The sequence below is a fragment of the Protopterus annectens genome, chromosome 2.part0 (genome assembly GCF_019279795.1).
Source record: "Protopterus annectens isolate FY-2018-M chromosome 2.part0, PAN1.0, whole genome shotgun sequence".
Lineage (NCBI taxonomy): Eukaryota > Metazoa > Chordata > Ceratodontiformes > Protopteridae > Protopterus > Protopterus annectens.
In genome coordinates this window covers 724,862,264-724,888,344 of record NC_056728.1, presented here as the reverse complement: position 1 = coordinate 724,888,344, position 26,081 = coordinate 724,862,264, and the positions used below count along the sequence as shown (strand labels likewise).

The 26,081-nt window shown below is 41.3% G+C and overlaps 1 protein-coding gene across 3 annotated transcripts in view; it reads left to right on the top strand.

Moving 5' to 3' along the window:
• The window catches only part of RAD23B (RAD23 homolog B, nucleotide excision repair protein), a 1,748,186-nt gene that overhangs the window by 1,690,538 nt on the left and 31,567 nt on the right, over positions 1–26,081 (top strand). For all 3 annotated transcript variants that reach the window (XM_044061046.1, XM_044061045.1, XM_044061047.1), the window contains one exon: positions 12,281–12,421. In XM_044061046.1, coding sequence (XP_043916981.1) covers positions 12,281–12,421 — 141 coding nt within the window. The remainder of the gene's footprint in view (positions 1–12,280; positions 12,422–26,081) is intronic.

The window sequence follows — 26,081 nt, the reverse complement described above, 5'->3', positions numbered from 1 at the left end:
TGTGAGAGTTGTGATGGTGGATGTTCTGGAGGGCTGTGTGTTCCATGTGGTGTGGTGCAGGTGTTGATCTTCTCCTCTTGACCAGCTATTCTGGTCTTGGCTGGAGAGTGCATGTCTTTCAGTTTGGATATATAAGTGCATCTCTCACAAGCTCACCAGATTAATAGGAGAAAGCACAGAGAACTGACCTTTAGACATGCCAGGAGGGATGGTCATTATTAATAATTATTGGAACTGTTTCCTTATAGGACGTTATAAATACTGTTAGCACTTGTGTGTGCTACAATAATTGCTACTAGAAACCAGATGAAGTGCTAGGCAAATAAGCTATTTAAATGCAAGAGAGAGAGAGGAGAACTAGTAAGATCTAAGGGAAAACTTGAAGAGCAGATTTTCTGGCACTGGTAATAGTTTTTGTTGCTGCAGTTCACTACATTTTTTCTTTCTCGTTTGGTGCTGCCAGTAACTTTGACTCGTGGATCAAACGGACATTGAACTAGATTTCACTCCAGAGATGAGGACATCAGTTTCAACTGCCTGGGACTTTATTAAGTATAATACCGAGAATCCTTTATTGACTCTGGAACTGAATAATCCAGCTAATGCTGCTCCACAACTTTCTACTGGTGAGTCTGTAGCTGAATTTAATAAATTAACGAGATTGTTTCAAGATGACGTATACCAACTGCAGAGGTACGTGTGGCAGAGATTGCACCTAGAGGCATGCATTTATTTCAAAATCATACCTAGAGGCATGCGTGTCTTTTGTATGCCTTCCTATGGTGACTCCCATCCTGTACTGTTGAGGAAGTGGCAAGATTTAAATATACAGCTTGGGTTTAGTTATATTAATTTGTTATTGGAATATTTTGCTCCATTAGAAGCAGCCCTAAGGAAGAAGATAGAGTCACAACATAAAGACATTTTAGACAAATTTTCTACGGAATATTTTGTCAAAAGGCTTGATAATATCCTGACCCAAGTCCACTCTTTTAGTGAACGTTTAAAAATGGTGAAACAGAGAAAGATTCATAGAGATGCCAATGACTTTGCCACAGGTCAGATCTTCATTTGGCCAAGGAATAGTAATTCTCATCCACAAGGAGCTTCTAGAACGAATAATCCAGATAGTAACATTGGTTCAGAGTCTTTTGCTAATGTGACTTTGAACACTGCTCCCTCAGATCTGTTGCCATCATTACCAGTGACCAGTATTCAGAGGAACAATATAACAGCACATAATATTCAACCTTCCTATTCCTCAGCTGTTACGAGTGACATTCATTGCTCTAATGATACACCCCCGCCCAATCAACAAGCAGCCGCAGCTTTCCTTTTGGCAGGGGCAAAACCAAAGGACTCTGCTCCCATAATGAATACTTTTTTACCATTTCCAGTGAAGGAACAGATGGGGTGGCGAGGCCGTTCTCACAGCAGAGGACCAAGAAAAAGAAAAGGATCCGGAGAAAGATACACCGCATCAAGGAAACAGCGAAACTGAACTCTCTTATATATAATGTTTCAGCATACAGTTTATCTGACTCAGATGTTTCTCTTTTAGTAAAAGGTCTTAACTTTATACCCTCTCAAACCAGTTTCCTCAATGAGGTGCTGGTTGATTTAAGACTGTTCTGTCGTAATGTTTCTCTCAAAATCTTGTTTAAGAACAACAGTGCATTTAACACCAATGAGGTAAAAAAAATTTTTTAGAGCAAAGAGCAGCTTTATACCTAATATGCCACATAATGTTGAGAGTTTTCTGAGAATGTGTGAGTCTGATTTTTATGACTGGTTTGCTCAACATAAAAAGAGATGCTGCTTTTTTAACATGTCTAAAGCAGAACAAGATTCTTTACTAACATTAAAGAGAAACACCGACATTATTATTAAACCAGCTGATAAAGGTGGAGCCGTAGTCATAATGAATTCTTCAGACTGTGGTCTCACTATGACTGATCTTTTATCAGAAGACACTGTATATGAGAAGATCAGCAATACAAAATATCAGAAGATTATTAAAACTGTACATGCTGATCTTTATGATCTTTTGTTAGGAGGGCAGATAAGCTGTGAACTGTATGAATATCTCTTTATAGAATATCCTACTACCCCTCTGATTAAAGGCTTACCCAAGATACACAAGGGCCTCAGACCTATACCAATGAGACCGATAGTCTCTAGTAGTAACTGGGTAACCTGTACCATCTCTTCTTTTGTAGAAAGTATTTTAAGACCTTTAGTGGACTGTATTCCACATATTCTTAGTGATTCATACCAACTAATAGATTCCTTGAAAGATTTTGACTTTAGTAGTAAGGATGTTCCATTGTTACTAGTGACAATGGATGTCAAAAACCTCTTCACTTGTATCCCCAACGAGCAGGGACTTCAGGCAATTGATGAAGTATTAGTCACTCTGTCTGATTATAGTAACAACAGGAAAATTCTCATTAATTATCTTTTAGATCTAATACTTAATAATAATGTTTTCCTGTTTCAGAACAAACTTTATTTGCAAAAATGGGAGGTTGCCATGGGCACCCCCTGCGCAAACAGTTATGCCAACCTTGTAGCGTATAATTGGGAACAGGAACATTTATTTAAACATCCAGACTTCAAAAGAATTAGAATCTATAAAAGATTTGTGGATGATGTGCTTTTTGTTTGGGATGGTACTGAGTCAGACTGTATTAAATTTGTCAAAGAGCTGGAAACAACTTCCTCTTTTCTGAGATTCACAGTGGAGACTTCCCATAATGAGATACATTTTTTAGATTTGCAATTACAATTTAGAGATGAAAGGATTGTTACATCTTTATATAGGAAGTCCACTTGGAGGAATACGCTGCTACACTTTAGCAGCATGCACCCGAGACATACTTTTGAAGGGATAATATCTAGTCAATTGCATAGAATTTTTAGAATATGCAAACACAGTGATACCTTGGATAGGGAACTAAATACTTTAGAGGTTTTGTTCAGGGAAAGGGGGTATCCCTCTAAGATGTTTATAGAATGTAAACAAGAAGTTATGGATAAGTTACTTGTTTCTGGGGGTATTGTTGCAGCTAGAAACATTGCTGGTCATAGGAAACGTATTAATGTTAAAGAAAATTTTACAGATAAATTGAGCTATATCACCAAGTTCACTAGTGATAGTTTTAATTTAAATAAGATTATTGTCAGAAATTGGAATGTGTTGGTCACAGATCCTTTTACTAAAACCATAGTGGGTGAATTTCCTAGGTTCAGCTATAGAACCTCTCAGAGTCTGAAAGAAATTCTCTGTTTAGAACATACACTCTCACATAGTATTATTAATCATGATAAGATGGGTACCTTTCCATGTGGTGGCTGTTCTATGTGTCCATACATATCCAAATGTATTAGTTTTATACATCCAGAAGGTATTTTCACATTTGTTCCAAGATTTTTCAGTGATTGCAATAGTAGCAATTTGATATATTTGGCTACGTGCAATCAGTGTGACGTATTCTATGTCGGTTTGACTAAGAGACGGTTACGTGACAGGGTTTATAACCACTGTTACGACATCAGGAAAGAGAAAGAGTCTAATGCCCTAGCCAAACATGTCATAGAATACAACAACCATAGTTTTGGCTTTAAAGTATTGGAGATGTTACCTCAAAACCCCAGAGTAGGAGATAATAACAACCAGTTAGCCATTAGAGAGCTGAAGTGGATTTTGACTTTTAAAGCGCATATATCTCCTGGGATTAATCAATCAGTATCTGTAAAACTTGTTCTGGATAATCGAAAGAAATATTGATTAAAAAAATTATAAATATTAAGTTTGACATTTTAACTTGATAAACTAGAAGTTGATTTAGTTAGATAATATATTAGTTTTACTTTTACATATTTTTTTACTTTTGTACACTATCACGTGTATATGGACAGCCATGACAACACAGTTTTTCTTAAATAATTAATTTAATGCATATTAAGTTTTTTACTGGATTTTCTGGATGAAGGGGACTTATAGGTCCATTTATGAGAATTTTTTAAGAGCTGAATATGAAAATATCTTGATTTCGTTTTATTTGTAGTAATTATCTATATTACTTTAGTGTGGTCGCGTTTGTTCAGTGTCTAATAATCAAGTCTATTTTATTTTACACTGGTGAAATTGAGTTTATGACTGTAATTTTTATTATATTTATAGACAGTTGAATTGATGATTTTTTTATTTTTATTTTTAAAAAATTTTTAGTCATTAGGTAAATGTGAGCATGGTCATAGCTCATTTGTTGTTTTTTACATACACTCCTTTACACAGCTCATATGCGATAGCAGAAGCTACTTGGGGATTGTCAATGGAATATACAGATGTCCTTGGTTATTAGAAGAGATAGGCAAGGACGTCTGGCTTCACGACAATAAAACGGATTTTCATATTAACTTTTTTTCATTTTGATTGTGATACATATTTGCGACTACATATTGGAAAATCAGTTTTTTTAGCAGTCTTTTAGTTATTGTTTATATTATTAAAACATTAATACGGGTTGTTCCAAGTAATTAAGTGCGATATTCCTTTAAGCACTTCAGATGAGATATTTGTTTTCTTTTGTCACATTACATTATATGTAGAATAGTAGTTATTGTGAATCTTTTTTCTATGGTTTTGATGTATTCGTTTGAATGAGAATTAGTTGCACGATCAGTGATATTTTGATTATAGATTTTTAAATGTAGTTAATTGTAACTCATGAGAGATCTACACTTGTTTTGAAATCTCGGACTCTTTACTATTTACTGTGTACACGAGCAACTTCTAAACAAAAGGTAAAATATGTGAGAGACGTTTTAGGTATTGTTGAGCTCCGGTATTCAGTTGACATGTTTACATTTCTTGTTCACTGTTTCCATGGAGCCCTTAACAACATTTTTCAAACAATACAAATTAACCGGGTTTACCAGCTAATTAAATTGATTCAACCCTACCACAGCGGTGGAGGAGATATAGGCTTTAAAGCGGTAATGTCTCATCACTTCTTAATGTTTAGCCGTCTTGAATGTGGTAATATGTATTTTGAACCTAATGATGTTTTTTGAAACACATCAGTTGATGTTTTGAACATATGAATGATTAACTATCAGGTAAAACAAGAAAGAAAGTTTTAGTACGTTCCGACTGGGAGTTTGACAAGTTATAAGCCAGCATTGGCAGTCCTCAAGTCAACTAGGCTTGCAGCGGTTTAGCGATGCAGTGCCTTCAACATATTTTAGTCATGTATTACTTATTTAATGCATTGTATTTAAAGATTTTCTGAAAAGTCTGTTGTTAAATGAATGTTTAGGTATAAGGTTCATTTTTTAAATATTGGTCATTTCCGATTTAACTATAACATCAGCTGATTTAACCATTAGTTAATTGAAGCTTGGCTTCCTGATTTTCGCGCCGAAAGGCTATGTATAAAAACAGTTCATTTGTTTTATGTTATTTACACCTGATGAAGCGTAGTACATCTACGTGAAAGCGCTTGTGTTTTTATGGAAAAATAAAGGACGTTTTTTACTTGGCTTTTCCGTGTGGTGACTCCAGTTTGGATCTACTATTGTCAAGCTCACCAGATTAATAGGAGAAAGCACAGAGAACTGACCTTTAGACATGCCAGGAGGGATGGTCATTATTAATAATTACTGGAACTGTTTCCTTATAGGACGTTATAAGTACTGTTAGCACTTGTGTGTGCTACAATAATTGCTACTAGAAACCAGATGAAGTGCTAGGCAAATAAGCTATTTAAATGCAAGAGAGAGAGAGGAAAACTAGTAAGATCTAAGGGAAAACTTGAAGAGCAGATTTTCTGGCACTGGTAATAGTTTAACCTAGCTTAGTGGCGCTGCACGGCGCGTAAACCCGTGCAAACACTGGCTTTTAAAGCAGAAAGTTGAAAGAGAGATAGAAACCACTCCTCTTGAGGTAGATAGGCTACCTAGTGCTTACCGCTCCCACTGATAAGGTGAGAGGCTTCCCTATAACACAGAAAGGTCTGGGGAGCTAATGCCGTCCTGAATACAGCAAATCTGTATCTGGACTACTCTAGTAATGGGAAAGGCAGGAAAACAGGCTAGAACATTTTTTTTTTTAAATGTAACAGTAGCAAACTCATTTGAACAAATTAACCAATTAACCAATAAAAAAGCTAAAAACTGAGCCCTGTTCCAGCAGTCTTCAATCACACAAGCTCCAGCTGCACACTTTTGCCACTGGGGTGCAGGCGAATCTTCTCCAAAAAAGATGGCCTGGATTAGTGCTCAAATTATACAAACAAAGCTAGATTCAGCAGGTCTGAATCTAGTCTATACTACAACAAACAAGGCACACCAATTCCAGAAAGAAACAATTCAAATAAGCAGGCACAATAAGCCTTTAATCAGAAATTCCCAGCTCAGAAGGGCAGAATCTATCCTCTCCTCCCACAAGAGTACAGACCACAAATCTTCTTAATGTAAAACAACTGGCCTGAAGCCCAAGTGCTTAAAGTCACCTCTTCAAGATGGTTATGAGACACTTAGTTTCATATACCATAAAAAGAATCTCCAATTACTAGCGCCAGTGAGAGCACTACTAGGGCAACAGCCACATCTGCGGTTTTCCATTCCAAGATGGCCAATAAACTACTAATTTCTGGGCTATAAAACCCACATTTGCAAGGTTTTTGTGCTTGTATACAGCTCAGCAAGCTCCTGCCTGGTGCCCTGCAGAGTTCTACAGACGCAGAGAGACAAAAGAGAGACTTTGGCGTGATTAAGTATAATTTTTCTGCATTTTCTTGCTGCCTTTAGCTAATTCTGCCAGAAACGCCAATTTTTTTTAGAGTTTCTGTGATTTAAAAAGCTTGTTTCAGCTACATATTGTACTTATTTTACTGCCTGCACTTTAACAAAGTCGTTTTTTTGTTTAAATTACCTGTTTAACTGTTGTACACTACACACCCAAGTGTGATAGCAATTTCTGTGCATTTAAAGTGTTTTTTTTTATTGTATCTGCTCTATTTTTTGGAAAAAAAACAAAAAAAAATGTCCCACCTCTCTAGGCTAGTATAGTCCAGTTTTCAAGTTAGTGCTGAAGTCAGGGCTGTGTTACAAGTTTCTGTGTTTTCCCATACCTTACTTGGATTACTTGGATAAAAGGACGTTTCTCTGTTCACCTGTGAGATAGGGGAGCTTTGAGCAGCCTATCTGTCCCTGGAGGAGTGGTTTCAGGCCAGAAATTAGTAGTTTATTGGCCATGTTGGTCTAATTTCTATCTCTTTCATTTCTCTGCTATAAAGCCCACATTGGCGCGGTTTTGCACGCTGGGCAGAGCTGGTTAGCTAGGGTATAACTATTTCCGGCTCCACAAAGTCTACTCCTCAATTTTTCTCTTGGAACTAGACAAACTTTCAACTTAAGCACTCAAACCATTCACTACTCAGCCCGGCACTTGCTCAAAACTTATAGCAAGCACTAATAAACCTTAGCACTACACCCCCCCCCCAATACTGTTGAGAAGGACAAGGCTCTCTATTCGACCTTACCAGCCAATCAGTAAAATAGATCACTGTACCTATCCAGGCATGTCCAAAGGGCAGTTTCAGGCGTTCTCTCCGGTCCAGCTGGTGAATCTGGGCATTTTGAGGCAATGTTACATCTGCCTCATGTACATAGACAACGCTCTCCTCCTACCACCAAACACTGATACATGCGAGAGATGCAATTATACAGCCAAACTGGAGGTTAAGCTCTCTCAAGTCAAGACTGGACCCAGACAGTCAAGAGGAGAAGGGAATTACTTGCATCACACCACCAGTCTCACATAGACCTATGAAACCAACACCAGCAAAAAACACACATAAATACACAAAAACATACTCAGAGGCTCTAAATAAAAATCTGCAAAAGCAACAGAGACCTCCAAAGCAGACATCCAAGTTACCTCCACCCCCCAACACAAATCATGAAACACATATGTCACAAAACCAGTGTGCCACGCAATCACAGCCCTTAAGGCAAAATTACATACCCAACACACTAGTAATAGGTGACTCTATAGTCAGGCACACTGACGTCCCACTCACTAGGTTGAACAAGGAGAGCTGCCTGTCGGGTGCTAGGATCCACCACATAACACAAGCACTGAGGTCACTCCAGAACAAGTACAAATGCGACTCTGTCATTGTCCATGTTGGTGTGAATGACCTGAGCCGTATCTCCCTGGACTACATGAAAAGAGACATGGAAGAGCTCTCTGATCATGTAGCCCAGGCTGGTATGACCCTGACATTGAGTAGCATCCTGCCCTCACCAAGAATTGTACCATGGTATAAAGAAAAAATTATCAATTTCAACAATTGGCTAAGCTTCTGGTGTCATTCAAAGGGGATCCACTGTCTGTCAGCCTGGGATGACATGCTCGACCAGCCACGCTACTTCGCTACAGATGGCTTGCACCTGTCACACTTAGGCTTTCGAATACTGGCCAAGGTTCTTGCCACCCCCATAGTGCCTTTTTTAGGCAAGACTCAAAAGACAAACCCACCACCGAAAAATAGCACAAATAACAAAAAACTGAGGGTAATGCTACTCAACGCCAGAAGTCCAAACCTCAAGATGCATGCACTCAAGGCACTCCTCAGTATGGACAAAATCGATATATGTGCAGTAACAGAAACCTGGTTTAAGGCTCCAGAGAGCACCCCAGCACTACCAGGCTACAACTCATACCATACATTTCAGCCACAAAACCCAGACGGAAATACAAAATGCGGGGGCGTATCCATATTCATCAAGGATACCCACACCTCCAGGTTAGTGGCACAGTACGATATTTCAAAGATCATCCACGTGCAACTAACAACAGGCAGAACTGCAATTCAAATTGTAGCTTGCTACAGATCACCCACCATGTCCCAGGTCCCCCATTCCGCATTTCTGGAAACACTGGGAAACGTAAAGGTCCTGCCAAACACCTTGATATTGGGTGATTTCAGTTGCTGAAACATTAACTGGGAGAACTACTCAAGTACTAACTCCCTTGCCCAACATTTTCTAGAATTTATAAACTCAAATGCCCTGGATCAACTGGCCATTACCCTCTCCAGAGGTAACAACATATTGGACCTGGTTATCACCAACATGGGCGACCGGTGTTCCACACCAGAGGTCAACCCCTCGCTGGTTAGACCTGATCATAAACTAATCACTCTGGATATCCACATTCCGTCCCCACCACCGGTCAAAGAAACCACCGTGAAAAACTTTCAAAAGCAAGCTTCACGTTACTTAAGACCGAGGTGGAAAGTTTCAAATCCCCCATGCTAAAGGATAACACTACCCAAGCTGCAAAATCCTTTACTAATGCACTCTACGGGCACCTACAAGAATGCATGGATCATGCTATCCCAAGCAAAACCAAGACTCACTCTTCCAAGAAAAGGAAACCAGTCTGGTGGACCCCTGCCATAAACAAGCTGTACAGTAGAAGGAGGAAACTAGTACAGAAAAGCGTAAAGTCCCAAGAGGGGAAGACATCCCTGATCAGTATCCACAAGAAACTACGATCCCTCATAAAATCATCCAAGGCTAGCTTCAAAAGAAAAATTGCCAAAGACTCCAAAGATAACCACAAGGTATTTCTTAGCTATGTCAAGAATCTAAGTGGCAATTCTCAGATCTGCTCAGAGTTAGTGCAGAATGCACAAAATACACTGAACCAACCAATATCGCCAGCATCCTGGCAGACAGGTTCAGTGCAAACTTCACCCCCAAAAGGGCCCATAACCATACCAGAAAAATGTAGTACCCCTGAAATCACAGACATTCAGGTTAAAACAGCACTCCTCAAAGCCAAAAACACAGCATCAGTGGGACCGGACGGTGTCCCAGGCTGCGTCCTACATGAGCTCAAAGATGAACTAATCCCTCACCTAAAGACAATGTTCAAACTCAGCCTCTCCACAGGCTTCGTACCCATAGAGTGGTGCACAGCAACGGTTATTCTGCTCTACAAAGGTGGAGCCCACAAAAGACCCCAGGCAGTATCGCCCTATAAACCCGACTAGCTTGGTCTGCAAGGCTGTGGAGTGTATCATCGTGGATTTCATTAACAGAGACATTAGGAACCTCCGTACACGGGAACCTACCCAGTTCGGCTTTGTTAAGGTCAGATCATGCCTCCTAAACCTGGTGGACTTCTTTGAGACAGTTACCAAGGCTATAAATGAGGGAAAGGGGGTCCACACAGCCTACCTAGACTTCGCAAAGGCCTTTGACACCATTCCCCATTCTGGTATTATAGACAAGCTCACCAGCCTGAAGATAAACCCCTATGTCACGAGATGGGTTGCCAACTGGCTCACAGACGGACCCCACATGGTAAGAGTTGCGAGAGCTAGATCTGACTCTAAACCAGTTACAAGTGGCGTTCCCCAGGGCTCAGTCCCAGGACCCCTCTTGTGTGGCATATACTTCTCAGAGGTACAGGCAAGCACAGGAGGACTATGGCTGACCAAGTTCGCAGACAGCTGCAAACTAAGGGCTATAATTGAGTCTCCGACTGACACAGCCATCCTCCAAAAGTGTCTCACTGAGACAGATACCTGGTGTCAAAACCATGGCCTCAAGCTAAATGCCAAAAAGTGCATAGTCATCCCCTTTGGAAAAAACAAAGTACCCACAAATTACCACATAGGTGGTAGCCCCCTAAATACGGAAGACGAAATAAGAGATCTGTGGACTCAAGTAGATAGTAATCTCTCCTTTGATAATCACATTGCCAAAATGATTAGAAAATCCTTCTAAGTGGCCCACCTTATCACAAAAGGGTTTGTGTCCAGATCAAAAGAGGTCATTGTGCCCCTCTATGCGTCACTCATCAGACCCATCATAGAGTACAATGCCCCATTTGGGATGTACCTTACAAGACACCTGCAACAGCTGGAAAGACCACAGTAGTACCTCACCAAGAGGATCACTGGCCTCAAACAGATGCCCTATGCAGCTTGACTGAAGAAACTCCAGCTGTACTCGGTTGCATACCGCCTACTCAGAGGTGATGTCTGCCTGACATACAAGGCCATGTCCAACCCAGAATTGATGGATATGCTCCACCTAAAGAAAACCATATCCCCTCCAGCCACACGCTCTAGGGATCTAAACCTCACCACAACAATAAATAGGACATGCTGGAGGGATAGAGTCCTGTCCCAGAGACTTCCCATGCTGGAACAAGATTCCAATTTACATTAGGCAGAGCTCCTCACTAACACTCTTCAGGAGAAGCCTTGAGTGGATGAGAAACAGGAAGTTTACCCTGGGGATCACTTCAGTGGCTCTGCTGGACAGAGGCACAGGGAACTAATCTAAGGGGGTGGTGAAAGCCAACACATTCCTGCGAGGCTTATAAATGCCTTTGGGCAGATAGCCTAGTACCTACCTATGAACCTGTGGACCTAAGACATCCATGGATGAAGTATGCGCAGCAGCAACTTGGGCTACTTCGCATACCTTTATCACTCATTACAAATTGGATCTGGTCTCCAGGGAAGAGCATCCTTTGGTTCTCAGGAATATCCTTACATAAGGCCACCCAAGATCTAGAGTAGCTGGGAATTCTGTCCCCAAAGTCAAGGATAAATGAAGATTGACAACATCAGATAAAGAAGTTAAGTACTTACCGTAACGTTCCATCTGTGTTGTCAATCTTCATTTATCCTCGGCACCCCACCTTCCTTCCCCATCCTGCAGACTTTTTGGAGGATCGGACACTTGTCCTGGTAACTTTACTAGGTTTGACCTCAGATATAGCCTCTTCAATTCCACATACATATTCTTCTGTCTTCCTGTGTAGTTGCAAACCCAATCTGAGGTGATATGGAGAGGGATATTATGGGTAGAATCTTAGCTCGAGAGTTTGTGGCTTGCACAAGCTGTTTAATGGCTGAGCCATTTCCAAGGATCGGAACTATTTCCCAAAAGGTCAAGGATAAATGAAGATCGCAACACAGATGGAACGTTATGCTAAGTACATAACTTCTTTTTATGATAAGTTCATTTACACAGTTGTACTTTGTAGCGCCACAAAGGAACTACCTGTTGTATGTTGTTTACAATGCAAGGTAGGTGTGTGTGTATAGGTTTGTGTCTGTATGCTTTTGTGCTTGCGTAGGTGCATGTGTGTGCGTGTGTTTGTTTAGTGAGATATAGATAGATGCAGACACTCCCAGCTTTTTGTGCTGTGTTTGACATTTTCTTCTTTTACATACTGCAGCAAATTAGTCAACATCAAGAGCAATTCATTCAGATGCTGAATGAGCCTCTTGTTCAAGAATCCGGCAATCGGGCAGAAGCTGGAGGGAGGCACATGAACTACATCCAAGTAACACCTCAGGAAAAAGAAGCTATTGAGAGGGTAAGTTTTAGAGCAAGGCATTTAGAATGTAAGAACAAATTATTTAGGCATGTGCTAGCATGTTTCTAGAGCTGAGATCCAGTTTTGTAGACCAGTGGGCACAAAAAGCAAAATACAGAGACATTGGTGCCGAGAGAAGTGCTGCTTTGAAGTGATGAGTTGTGTAATAGCAATGGTAAAATAGCTTATTATTTTAAAAAAATTATACAGCAAAATAGGATTGTGAAACATCTGATATCAAAGACCTTACATGATAGGCTCTGTGGCTATATTTATGCTCTATACCAGTCAGTATTTGGCATCATGAAAAGTTTTTTTCACTCTAGGAAAGAAGCATACTCATTATGGCACATGCACCTTGATATCACGTATATGAAATATAAGCTCACTTGTCACCTATGCTTACCATTCTTTTTCAACCAGTCACACTGTTACATCTCTTTCCTTGTGATTGTTGGTAAACATTCCTACATTTGTATGCTTTTTGTTTTCTATTTGTAATTATCAGTGAAACTATTATTCTAATTTTACATAATATAGCAGAAAGGTAGCTCCTTGCAAGACTCATGGAAGGGTCCAGTCCACCTTTGTGCTCATCCATTTTTATATGTCAGTGTTCTCCTGGCTGTGGCTTATCTCTGCCTGAGGTAAATCTTTATTTTTCATGAAGTCCCTGACTTGCAGAACAATAGTCATACCTAATTAGTGGGATGAGATTCTTTTCTATTTTGATGATTTTGGAATTAGGCAAGAGGAGGAGAGGCCCCTGCCATCCACCATGGAGGTACATCTAAGGATGTTTGCACTGTTATTCAGTTATGTTCTCTACTCATTATCCATTGAGTCTTGAATGATTGGGCCTATTTACTTGAATGGGCAATCCCTGATTTTTTTTTTTTTGTAACTTACCATCAGGTTTTGTAACCTCATAGCTAAATTAGTTTGGGGGATGCAGGAGGCAAAGTTCCCTTATGGGTGGGTGTAGGGTGGGGGTCTTGCTTTTGAAGTTAAAAAAAAAATAGTAAATGTTCTTTAAAGTAAGTGAGCTCAATAATTCAAGACATGCCTAAAAACACGTTGATGGCTTGAGGCAGTTCCATTTGCAGTGTTTCGCCTGACTGTGGGTCTCTCCTGTGCATCTCATGGAACCGTCACTTAAATCACCTGGTTGCTTATCTAAAGTATTGAGGACCAAGGCTTCACTTCTAAGGACTCCCACACCCATGTTCAGGGTAAATGGGATTGAGCTGATCGAGGTTGAGGACGAGCTATTAAGTAAGGAAAACTGCTTGATTATTGGTAGGAACTTCAGTCACTGATGCAGAATTCCCTCCTTAGGGATTCAGGTGTAAGGCTAATGCTAGGCCTACACTAGGCGTTTCCCATACTCCTCCTACTCTTTGATGATCACAGCGTCTCACACTGGCCTCCGTCTACCCAGCAACCATTATTAGGTAATCGGGTGCTTGCACTTGAGGAGTCCCTTTTTATGGCTTCCTTACTATAGTCTTCTCTGAGGAAGCTTTTCAGTAGAGAAGTCCTTCTTGTAAGAAAGCCAAGTGCTTTAGACATCCATTCCTTGAACCCCTTTATTGATGGCCCTTTCTTTGTTGAGTCCTTGCAACTTTATGATGTCTTGCTTGCCTTTGACTCTTCCTCCCTCCTTCCACTGAATTCCTACTGCTATTAAAAGCAGAGGGCATGGAAGAAACCTGATGCAGTTGAACCCATCCCCAAGAGACCAGACCAAATTCTGGCACCTCTGACAGGAAAGGAACACTGGCGTAAGGGAGTGCATGTAGATGCCATGTTTGTAGTGGCCTCCACAAAGAAGGAATTTGTGGAGCAGTGTTCCACTGTCCATCCCCCAATAGAGAGTTCAGGGCTTTGAACAGGTTCGGGAAGAATGTCTATGCTTCATTGACCTTTGCTGTTAGGTCACTGAATTACCTGGCACATATTACAAGGCTGCAAAGAGATTTGGTTAAGGTATTGTCAAATACTCCTTCAGGATCTACTACTGCAGAGGCTCAAGCTAAGGTAGCTTCACAGTTGGCAACCCTTCAATCCATCTCAAACTCATCTATGAGGCTCATCTCTCACGCAGCTGAGGGTACCTCAAGGGCAGCGGATTCGGGCATCTCAATAAGGAGACATACCTGGATGCGTTTGTGTGATTTTGTGGAACGCTTCAAGTCTTCTTTCATCAATGTTCCTCAACAGTTATAGTTCAGTTAGCTGCAATCTCTAACTTTCATGTTGGATTTGAAAATTCTTCCTTGGCTTCATGTAAGCTTTGTATGCCTTTTTATGAGCGGTACTGTCATTCTCAGACCTTCCTATAAAGATTCTACTCCACTATGGGATTTAATTCATTCCCCCTTTAAACCAGCAGCAAAATGTGATCTTAAATTCCTGACCTGGAAAGCTATCTTTCTAGTGGCCATTACCTCTGCTAGAAGAATTTCAGAACTTCAAGCATTTTCTTCTAAACCTCCATACTTGATTTTTCATAGGGATCGAGTAATATTATGTACCGACCCTTCTTTCCTTCCTAAGGTGGTGTCAGAATCCAATATCAACCAGTCCATTAATCTGTCCTTTTCTTTCCTAAATTTGCACACAAAGGTGACTACATGTTGCATTTATTGGGTGTCCACAGACAATTACATTTTTACTTACATAGAACAAAGCAAATTAGGACGTTAGATCAATTATTTGTCTACTTTGCAGATTCTAAATTGGGCAAATCAGTTGCAAAGGTTACTTCAGCCAGATGGCTGATGGTTTGCATATCATTTGTCTACAACAAGTTGGGTCTATACTTACCAAAACCTTTAGGAGCCCATTCAACAAGGTCCATGGTAACTTTTTCAGTGTTTCTCTCCAGGGGTTCCATGGACGACATATGTGCGGCTGCAACTTGGGCCAACCCTCATGCCTTTATTACTCATTACAGACTGGATCTGGTCTTGAGGGAAAGAGCAGCCTTTGGCTCAACTGTGCTCAGGAATAGCCTTCCTTACAGTCCACCCAGGATTTTAGGCAGCTAGGAGTCTGTCCCAGACAGATGAGGATAGAATGAAAATTGACAACATCACATAAAGAACTTATGTACTCACTATAACGTTCCATCTGTGTTGTCCATTTTCATCTTCCTCAACCTCCCACCCACTAACCCCCAACCTTTTTTCACAGTTGATTTCTAGAAGACTGTGGGCTTATAAGGACACCACTGTCCCTCATGTTAAGTTCCAGGTGTGGTTTCTTCTGTCAGGAATATTATATTAGTATTTCCTAGTTTATGTAAACCAGCAAACAAAATCTGGGTTATGTTAGTGGTTGGTGCATTATGGGGAAGGGAGGAGCTTGAGAGCTTTACAGGCTAAAGTAACAGCAGAGTCGGATCCGAGGATTGGATCCGAGCCCAACAGCTGAGGGAGAATGAAAATGGACAGCACTGATGGAAAGTTATGGTGAGTGCATAACTTCTTTTTTTGCTTGCCATTAACTGTTATTTTACGGCAGTTTAGTGTAGTTAAAGTGTGTGGACCTAATTTGTAACACTGGTTGGCACATTGGTTGATTTGGTGTTTGGACTTTATGCAATGGAAATTTGTTAACTTCTATCAGTTGTAAAAGAATTCTGAACACATTTTAAAATTATTTTTTTGTGATAATAGAACAGTTTGACCTTGGCAATCAAATTTGGCTGTTTCTAAAAAGAAAAAAAAGAAAGAAAAGTATGCCTCAGCCTACAGTTACTGATTCTCTTAGAGCCACTTCTCGGCCTGCAGACCATTTTCCTGTCTCCCCCTAATGTAGCTTTGCCAGCCATTGTGTAACAGGGTGTAGACACATCCCCTGGAGCTGTTCCAGTACCTTGTCCAAGTTGTGTCTTTCGGCTTTTCCCGGTTAGGGGTCGCCACACGGAACTCTGGTCCGCTAATGATTGGCAGTTGATTTTTATATGCTGAGTTGCCGGCCCTAACGCACTGAGAATCGAACGGGACAACGTCTTGCTGTGAGGCGACAAAGTACCTTGTCCAAGTGTGGGAGAAAAAAGATCTGATGTTGTTAAACATTGTTCATTCCTTACTGATGGGTTATCTGTTCCATCCTCTGAACCGAGCCAAGCAATATCAAGCTCGCGTCAGCAAAAACGTCTCGAGCCAAGGTCCTACCCAGAATGCTCTGCTCCCTGTTACCTCAGCTCTCATTTGCCACGTTGCTGAAAAGCCGCATCAAGCTACTCTCTCAGCTAAGTGTCTAATTTTTTGACAGTTTATATATTATTAGTCTAAAATTTCTCAAAAGTTTAATCTAATATTTTCCTACCCTATCGCACACTTTAGACTCTCTCCCTTTAGTCTTTTCCCTTTATTACCCTTTTTTTTTTCTTACCTTGCGGTAATTCTTCATTACCATCATTGGTAATCCCTCCTTTTCTCTTTTTACACTTTTCTTGGGTAGCCGTTATTCTTCCTTTTGCTACTGTACTTCTCCACACCAGTTATGTCAGATAAGAAAAGTTCTGTTGGTTTCAAGCAGTGCAAGGATTGCGGCCATAAGTTACTGCTTTCCGATGGCCATGACTTGTGTGTCTATTGTCTTAATGTCTCCCACTTGACTATAGATCCTCCGTGTGGGATCTATAAAAACTTCTCTACTAGGACTCTCAACAAGAGGAAGAATAAGTTAATTTTGAAAGGTCTTCTCAAGTCTTCGTTCTCTGAGGCTATTTCTGGGTCGGAGGGCTTACCCCCTCCTGTTAAACCCCGCAAGAGGCGTTCTTCCTCTTCTTCATCAAAGTCACTCCCTTCTTCTCCCTCTGGAGATCGTAGGGAGTCGACTTACAAGAAGGTGAAAATGATTACTACTCCGGCGCTGCCACCTGTGACCCTGTCGGCTCCAGGCTTGGGACCTCCCCAAATGATCCTGACTACAGCCATGTCTCTTTTATCAATATCGGCACTGGAGTTCCCTGTGCAGACAACTACGGTTCCGACAGTTCTTTTGCAACTCCCTAACGGCACCATCAATACAGGTTCAGTCCCCTTCGGCACCGTTGGTACAGTCACCTTTGGCTCCAGGTATGACTCTTCTGTACTCCATGGCGCAGACTTTTTCTACACCATGTACTTCAATGCAGTCCTCCTCAGCACCGTAATTATTGCCGGTGCAGACACTTTCCACTACGGCACCATACCCTTCGGGGCAGACCTTTGCCTTTACAGTGCAGACACCTTCAACTACCACGGCACTGACATCTTTGGCGCAGACTTTTTTCACACCGTTTTCTTTGGTGCAGACATCCTCGACTCCAAACTCTGCACCTGTTGAATTAGCAAGGATCAAATATTCCCCTTCATTGGATCCTTTTGCCAAGCAGTCAGTATAGTACTTTCTTGGAAAGGCCAGAATCGCCATCAGCCTTCTCCATGAGGTCAACCAAGAGTCTTTCTGAGCAGAATGTGTTGCGGCTTGTTGACCAGTTGCTTGTGGCCAGAGGTTTCTCTCAACTGCCGAAGTCCACGTTCCCTCATTCAGGTGAGCGTATTTTGCTTCAAACCCCAACGTATGCTCCTCCTTCGACTTCCACTCAAGTCTCCAAGCCTATTACTCCAACAGCAGCTTCCTTCCGTCCGACTCCATTAGTGGATCTCACTTTGGAACCAGAGTCGTCCTTGTGGCCTTCGGTGCACTGGGCTCTTCTTAAGCCAGTGGCTGTGCCATTAGGGAGGGCATTCCTGGCTCCACGCCGATTTTTTTCTATGGCACCTTCCAGGGGTGCTCTCTCTCTTACGGTTCACAGTCCTCTTGAGACTCCTGGTCTGGGGGCAGGCTCGTCGGGGTGGGTTGTGACCCTGGTTCCGAGGTTGTCATGCTTGGCTCCGGGCTCCCATCCCTCCTTGTTGGGCCAGCCTTCAAAGCCATGGGAGAGGGAGCTTGCCTCCACTGGCAAAGCTCATTTGTCGGAGTCATCTCCCCCCTCTTTGCCACAACTGCCACAAGCTTCAATTCCCAGACAACGGGCACAAGAGCCTCAGGTCTCTCCTCCTCAGGAGACCCCCTCTTTGCAGTCTTCCCCAGAACTTCCCACTGAGGAAGCACCCCACAAAGCATTGTGTAAGAGGAAACACATGGACTTCACTGAGGAGTCATTGACTGAAGATATGGATTTTGATGATGGGGAAGGGTCCCCACGGTCACCCTCTGATGAGGTGTCCTTTGGTGTGACATCCTCAAGATCTTTAGACAGAGGGGTGACTGGAAGCCCTCTAATCCTTCCTCTGAGGAATCTGTATTCCTGCAGACTTTTTGTGCCCGGCCCCCTACCCCCTGTGTCAACCCACCTGCCGATGAGCTCGTTCATCTCATCGTGCAGTGCGCATGGAAGGCTCCTGATATGATGGAAGCGATACCTAAGAGGCCAGAGGCTATCACATCCCCTTCCATCTTTGCCCAGTCTCATCAAGAGTGTTACATGACATCCCGCCCAGTCAAAGGGAAACAGCAGCACACAAAATCAGAAAGCTGCTACAAAAAAAAGAGTAATCCAGACATTCCTCCCAGACCAGATAGGATCCGGATTTTGCTCAAGGTTCTTTTTAGTGCCAAAAAAGACAGGGGACTGGAGACCAATTCTGGATCTCAGTACACTAAACAAATTTGTAAAAACAGAGAAATTCCGGATGGTCACGATTCAGTCTATCCTTCCTCTTCAGGAAGAAGATGATTAGATGTGCTCTGTAGATCTTCAAGATGCATATTACCACATAGAAAAGGACAAAATGCTCAAGAAGATACCTCCACTTCTGTATAGGAGCCAGTCACTACCAGTTTTGAGCCCTGCCCTTCGGTCTCTCTACAGCCCCCAGAGTGTTCAAACAATGCATGGCAGTGGTTATCGCTCACTTGCAACTTCAAGGATTCCAGGCATTTCCATATCTAGACGACTGGCTCCTTACCGCCCCCACCAAGCGTCTACTGTAAGAAGCCCTGCAGTATACTCTCTTAACAGCTCGAAGCCTGGGAATCACTATAAACTGGGAGAAATCCAGCAGAATCCCATCTCATTCTTTGGAATTCTTAGGGGTACTGTTGGACACAAGAAATTGCACAGCATCCCTTCCAGAACACAGACTTCAGAAAATAAGACAAGAAGTTCAGCCGCTGCTCTGTCACCACAAATCCCAGGCTCGATCTGTACTTCAGCTGTTAGGGTCAATTGCAGCTTCGATTACCATTGTTCCCCTAGCCAGATTCCACATGAGACTTCTTCAGTGGCTACTTCTCACTCAGTGGTACCCTCTACAACACCCTTTGTCTTTTCAAATAAGTGTGACTCAGAGATGCAAGCAAGATTTACTCTGGTGGATGTCTCGAAATCCCTAACAATCGTCTCACCCTTTCACCCCCCCATCAACTGATAGCCACGGTGACCACGGACACCTCCCTGATGGGGTGGGGGGGTGGCTATGTCAGGGAAACTCTGTCCGAAGCACCTGGTCGGAGAGAGAGGCCCTTTTGCAAATCAATGTCCTGGAACTGAGGGCAGTGCTTCTAGCGTTGCAAGCATTTCACTCCATCCTTCCATCAGGGACTATTGCAATCCAATCAGACATGTCAGTGGTCTGGTACATCAACAAACAAGGGGGCACCAGATCTTACTTGTTATGCCGAGAGGCCTTGAGAATATGGCAATGGGTGATAGCTCACAACCGCTTTCTGATTGCAACTCACATTCCTGGGAGCTCCAGCGTGATAGCGGACAAATTGAGCAGGTGCATTCTACAGCCTCATGAGTGGTTCCCTCAATCCCCTGATAGTGGCAAAAATGTTACAGCAGCTGGGGCCAGCCTTGCTGCGACCTGTTTGCCTTCCCAACCAACTACAAGGGCAACAACTACTTTGCCCTGATCCTCCCTCAGGGACAGTCATCAAGGCACGCTGTACTCCATGCTTGGCCCTCGGGTCTTCTTTTATGCCTATCCTCCTCCTCCCCTCATCTCCCGATTTCTAAAGAAAGCACGACAGATGAAGAGCAAAGTGATCCTCATTGCTCCATATTGGCCTCAACAAGTCTGGTTTCCCTTCCTCTGGCCTCACCTGGTAGATCAACCGTGGATCTTCAATCCACCCCCAATGTTGATCTCCCATCTGTAGGGTCTGATTCACCCCAGTCTAACAACCTTGAAACTGACAGCTTGGTTTCTCCACTTCCTATGATTTCCAGGCATGAAAGCCTTTTGTCCCCTGTGCGCAATATTCTTATTGCATCTCATAAATCGTCCACCAGACTAATCTATCTTAAATGGAAGAGGTTCTCTCTATGGGCAGTAGATAAGCAAATAGACCCCTTGTCAGCCCCGGTCTTGGTGGTACTGGATTACTTATCACATCTTTTCCATTCAGGGGTGTCTGCCTCTACTATCCGTGTACATTTGGCTGCCATGTCATATTTTCATATTGGTTTTCAAGATTCTTCACTTATGTCGCATAGACTCTGTAAGACTTATTTGAAAGGGGTTATCCACCTAAAACCTCCCTTTAGAGAACCCGTGCAACCTTGGGATTTGGCTTTGGTTCTGCAAGTTTTAACAGCTCCACCCTTTGAACCTGCATTTTCTTGTGATGTAAGATATCTCTCTTGGAAAACTTTGTTTATTATTGCAATCACATCAGCCAGACAGTTGTCAGAACTTCAGGCATATTATGCATCAAACCTCCCTATCTTATCTTCCATATGGACAGGGTATCAATGAGAACCAACTCTACCTTTTTTTACCAAAAGTGGTGTCGGAGTGATCTATCAACCAGTCTGTTGTTCTCCCAGTGTTCTTCCATTCTAACAAGGGAGAGCATTGCCTGCAATCCTTGGATATTCATAGGCAATTACGATTTTATCTGGACAGAACAAAATCTACCCGTAAATCAATCAGACCAACTGTTTCTGGCTTTTTCTGGACCTAGGCGGGGTCATCCTGTATCAAAAGTTACATTGGCTTCATGTTTGAGAAATTGTATCACCTTTATCTATAACTAAAACATTCTTACCTTGCCTCACAGAGTGAAAGCACATTCTACAAGGTCTATGGCAACTTCAGCAGCTTTCCATGCGAAGGCTTCCCTTAATGATATTTGCTCAGCTGCAACTTGGGCCAAACCTCATACCTTTATTCTTCATTACAAGTTGGACTTGCCCTCCAGAGGTAGAGTTATCAGTAAGGAATGAACGAAGATTAACAACATCAGATAAAGAAGTTATGTCTTGCCATAACGTTCCATCTGTGTTTGTTGATCTTTGTTCATTCATTACTTCCCACCCTCCGTCCCCCATCCGGAGGTTCTTGGTTGATCTTATGTACTCCTTTCTGGTAGGTCTGTTATGACCAGAGGTAGCCTCTACTTTTATCTATCACCTTGCAGACTTGATCTGAGGTAACATGGAGCAGAGCATTCTGGGTAGGACCTTGGCTCGAGGGTTTTTGGCTGACGCGAGCTTGATATTAGCCAGCTCGGTTCCCAGGACAGAACCGATAACTCATCAGTAATGAATGAATGAAGATCAACAACACAGGTGAAACGTTATGGTAAGACATAACTTATTTTTATGTACTTACCATAACTTTCCATGTGTGTGTTGTCCATCTCGGCCTTTATTCTCACTGATGGGTGGGATCCAATGTGTCAGATCCGTCTCGGCCTTTACAAAAACTCAGACTTCAGCAAAGCTCGTGAGCATCCTTCCCTACTCATAACGCAGTTCCCCAACTTTCTCAGATCTTGTTTGCCCGCCCAGAAATCATAAGGAGAGCAACAAATGTCTATTATATGAAAACAACATACACAGTAGTTATGCTTATTAAAAGGTAAGGTTAGTATTTCTGAGGCTATGGAGATCCATAAATCCAGTGTCCACTCAGTCTCCCAGGAGATCTGGAAGGAGGCATGGAAGGTGGGTTGTGAGAATAAAGGCTGATATGGACAACACACATGGAATGTTCTGGTAAGTATGTTAACTTAGGGTAGGTTGTGAGAATAAAGGCCGAGATGCACGACACACATGGAATGTTATGGTAAGTATGTAACTTCTTTATGTGTTGTTGTCAATCTCGCCTTTATTCTCACTGATGGGACTGCATCCCAAGCAACGTAATTCTTGGGTGGCTCATGGGAGAATATTCCTCAGAATCATAGAACCAAAAGAAGCTCTTCTCTTGGAGGCCAAATCCAATTTTTAATGAGTAATAAAGCTATGCGGTTTTGCTCATGTGGTTGCAGTGCAGATATCGTCCCAGGGTAACCTTGTTTGAAAAGCTGCACATGGAGCTACAGACCTTGTGGAGTGTGCTTTAACAGGAAAGGGAAGAGACCTCTTTTTAGAAGCATATATGTAGGATATACAAAACGTGAGCCATCTAGATAAAGTAACCTTTGAGACTGCCTGACCTTTTCTAGTCTCGGAGTAGGATATGAAAAGTTGATCCAGTTTCCTAAAACCTGAAGTTCTGTGCAAGTAAAGACATAATTGTCTATGTACGTCTAGAAGATACAACAAGTATTTGCCTTTGTTTTGGTAATTAGTAAAGAACACTGGCAGTTCAGTAGATTTATTTAGGTTACTTTCTAACACAACATTTTGAAGAAATGAAGGGTTAGTGCGTAAAGAGACTGTCCTTATGAAAAAACAGGTACGGGAGCTTGGTGGACAAGGCTTGCAATTCTGAGACTCTTCTGGCTGTTTTCCAAGGCGGAAACTTTAGATCACATGTGGCGGAAGGTTCAAAGGGGTAACAGGTGATGTTTGTTAAAACGAAATTCAGATCCTAGAGAGGAGTTTGATTCCTGTACTGGGATTTAATCATTGTTCCTTTCAAAAAGGCTTTGCAGAGTCTGTGCAACATGTTCATAGAACTGTTTTCTCCCACATAAAAATCTGAGATTGCTGCTAGTTGAACTCTTAATAGCAGAAGCAGCCGCACAGTCATGAAAAGTTTCACTAGTAATTCCAGGATAGAATGTATAGGTGCAGAAAATGGGTCTATCTGATACTGTTTATCCTCATTCATTCTGGACGTGTGGGTAGTCAGCTAAGACCTCGGAACAGAGCCGGCCATCTTCCAAGCTCGCGCCAGCTACAAACTCTCGAGCTGAACTCTTACCCAGAATTTCCCTCTCCCTGTTACCTCAGATTTCATTTGTTGCATCACCATTCGGTCGTGTCAAGCTACTTCTCTTGAGCTAAGTACAGTATTTTTCTTCATACCCAAGTTCTAAGACAGCTTTTTTCAGAAAAAAGTTATTAGATAGTTATCTCTAACCTTATCGCATTTAGCGACTACCTTTTTCGAATTCTTTTCAACTCTTCTTCTCTTCTTACCGCGAGGTAATTCCTTTTTTTACCATCGTTGGTAAACCCCTTTCCTTTTTACCTTCGGGTATTTCTTGTACCATTGCTGGTACTTTTCTGGTTGTTTCTTCTTTCCTCCTAACCATGGCAGATAAAAAAAGGCAGTCCAGGGTTTAAAAGATGTTTGGATTGTGGCCATAACCTACTTCTGATGCACATTCCCTGGGTCTACTGCTTGGGTGTGCCTCACTTAACAGTTGACCTGCCTTGCGGGATTTGTAAGAACTTCTCTAACAGGACATTAATTGAAAGGAAAAATAAATTATTATTGAAGGGGCTACTTAAATCTCCCTTTTCAGAGGCTATTTCTGGGTCTGAGGCTTCAACTCCTCCAAGATCTCATAAGAAAAAGAGTGATGAACAAAAAAAGGCCAAGTCTCTTCCTTCGTCCCCAGCTGGGGACTCTCAGTAACCGAGACCTAAGAAAGCTAAGCTTTCCAGTTCGGATTTGACTTCTTCAGCTCCATCGCTTTCGGTGCCTAGACCCCTTAAAAACATGGGGTGCATGCATGCTACTCTTGTGTATATACCTACCAGCATGTACATCCTTTTTTGTGTATGCTGGTATTAATGGCACCATCTTTCAACTGTATAAATAAATCTAAAAGTACAACCTTACTTTCTGAATATTCCATCTTAAACTTTAAAAAACTAGTCGTGCCATTTAAATGATATAATGACAAAAGTTCATCTGTTGTTCCCTTCCAAATAAGGAAGCAGTCATCCACAAAGCGCTGATAAAAACAAACATTGCAATTTAAAATATTAAAATTGCTACAAATATATTTTGTTTCCCATTGGTGAAGAATTAGTGACTGTGTTAACTGATCTAAAACAGATTGTGAGGAATGTTAACCTGAAAATTTTGTTTAAAGACTCTGACTTTAATTCATCTGTGTTTTGTAAGAGATAAAGTACTTTTATACTATTAAGCTTACCACATTTCATGATTTATGTGGAGGTGATTTTAGAAAATTATATTCTAATCATAGTAAAAATAAATTTTATAATTTGAATTTTTAGCTTTAGGAATGCTGGAAGTGGACCATACTATTGTAATTAAACAAGCAGATAAGGGGGCTCAGTGGTGATTATGAACCATAATAAATATGTGGAATCTGTGTTACTTTTATTAGAAGATAGGAATGCTTTTAAATGTATTATAGCAATGGATGTTAAAAAATATATAAGTGATGTTAATATATTGATTTATGAATTACAGATCAATGGGGACATTGGTCTTGATCTTTTTCATTTTTTTTACAGTCCCTTGCCCAGTTATTCCACAATTTTATGGTCTTCCAAAGATACACAAATCCCTAGAGCAACCCCCCATGAAACCTATAGTTTCTGCCAATGGTTGGATAACTGAGCCTATCTCTATATATTTACAAAAACAACTGCACCATTATTTAACAAGCTGCAATAATGTTTTGAAAGATACCACAGATTTTATTATTAAATTAAGAACATGGTGCCATAACCTACATGTTATTGAATTACATCAAGGTGATTATTTATTTGTGACTTTAGACATTTCATCTTTATTTACAGTTATCCCCAATAGCTATGGGATTGAATCAGTTAGAGAATTTTTGACTAGGCAAGCTTCTTTACCAGCTAAACAAGTAGAAAATATTTGTTGTTTATTGGAATTGGTTTTAACTACTAATGTTTTCTTGTTTAATAACCAATTCTATTTACAATTAACTGGTGTAGCGATGGGTACACCTGTCGCTAACACCTATGCTAACCTAGTTCTTCAAAATATATTTGTAGTGATTTTAATATTTTAAATCGCAATGTTTGTTTTTATCAGCACTTTGTGGATGACTGCTTCCTTATTTGGAAGGGAACAACAGATGAACTTTGCCATTATATCAATTATATAAAGGGTACGACTAGTTTTTTAAAGTTTAAGATGGAATATTCAGAAAGTAAGGTTGTATTTTTAGATTTATTTATAGAGTTGAAAGATGGTGCATTAATACCAGCATACACAAAAAGGATGTACATGCTGGTAGGTATATACACAAGAGCAGCATGCATGCACCCCGTGTTGTTAAGGGGATAGTAACGGCACAGTTTAATAGAGCTAGTAGACTTAACACTGACAATTCTACCTTTTTGAAACAACTTCATGAAATGCAAACTGATTTTTTGAATTGTGGCTATGACCCAATCTTGATTTCAGAATTAAGGAATAAAACTATGAGGGATAGGGACACTACCCTTAAACCGATT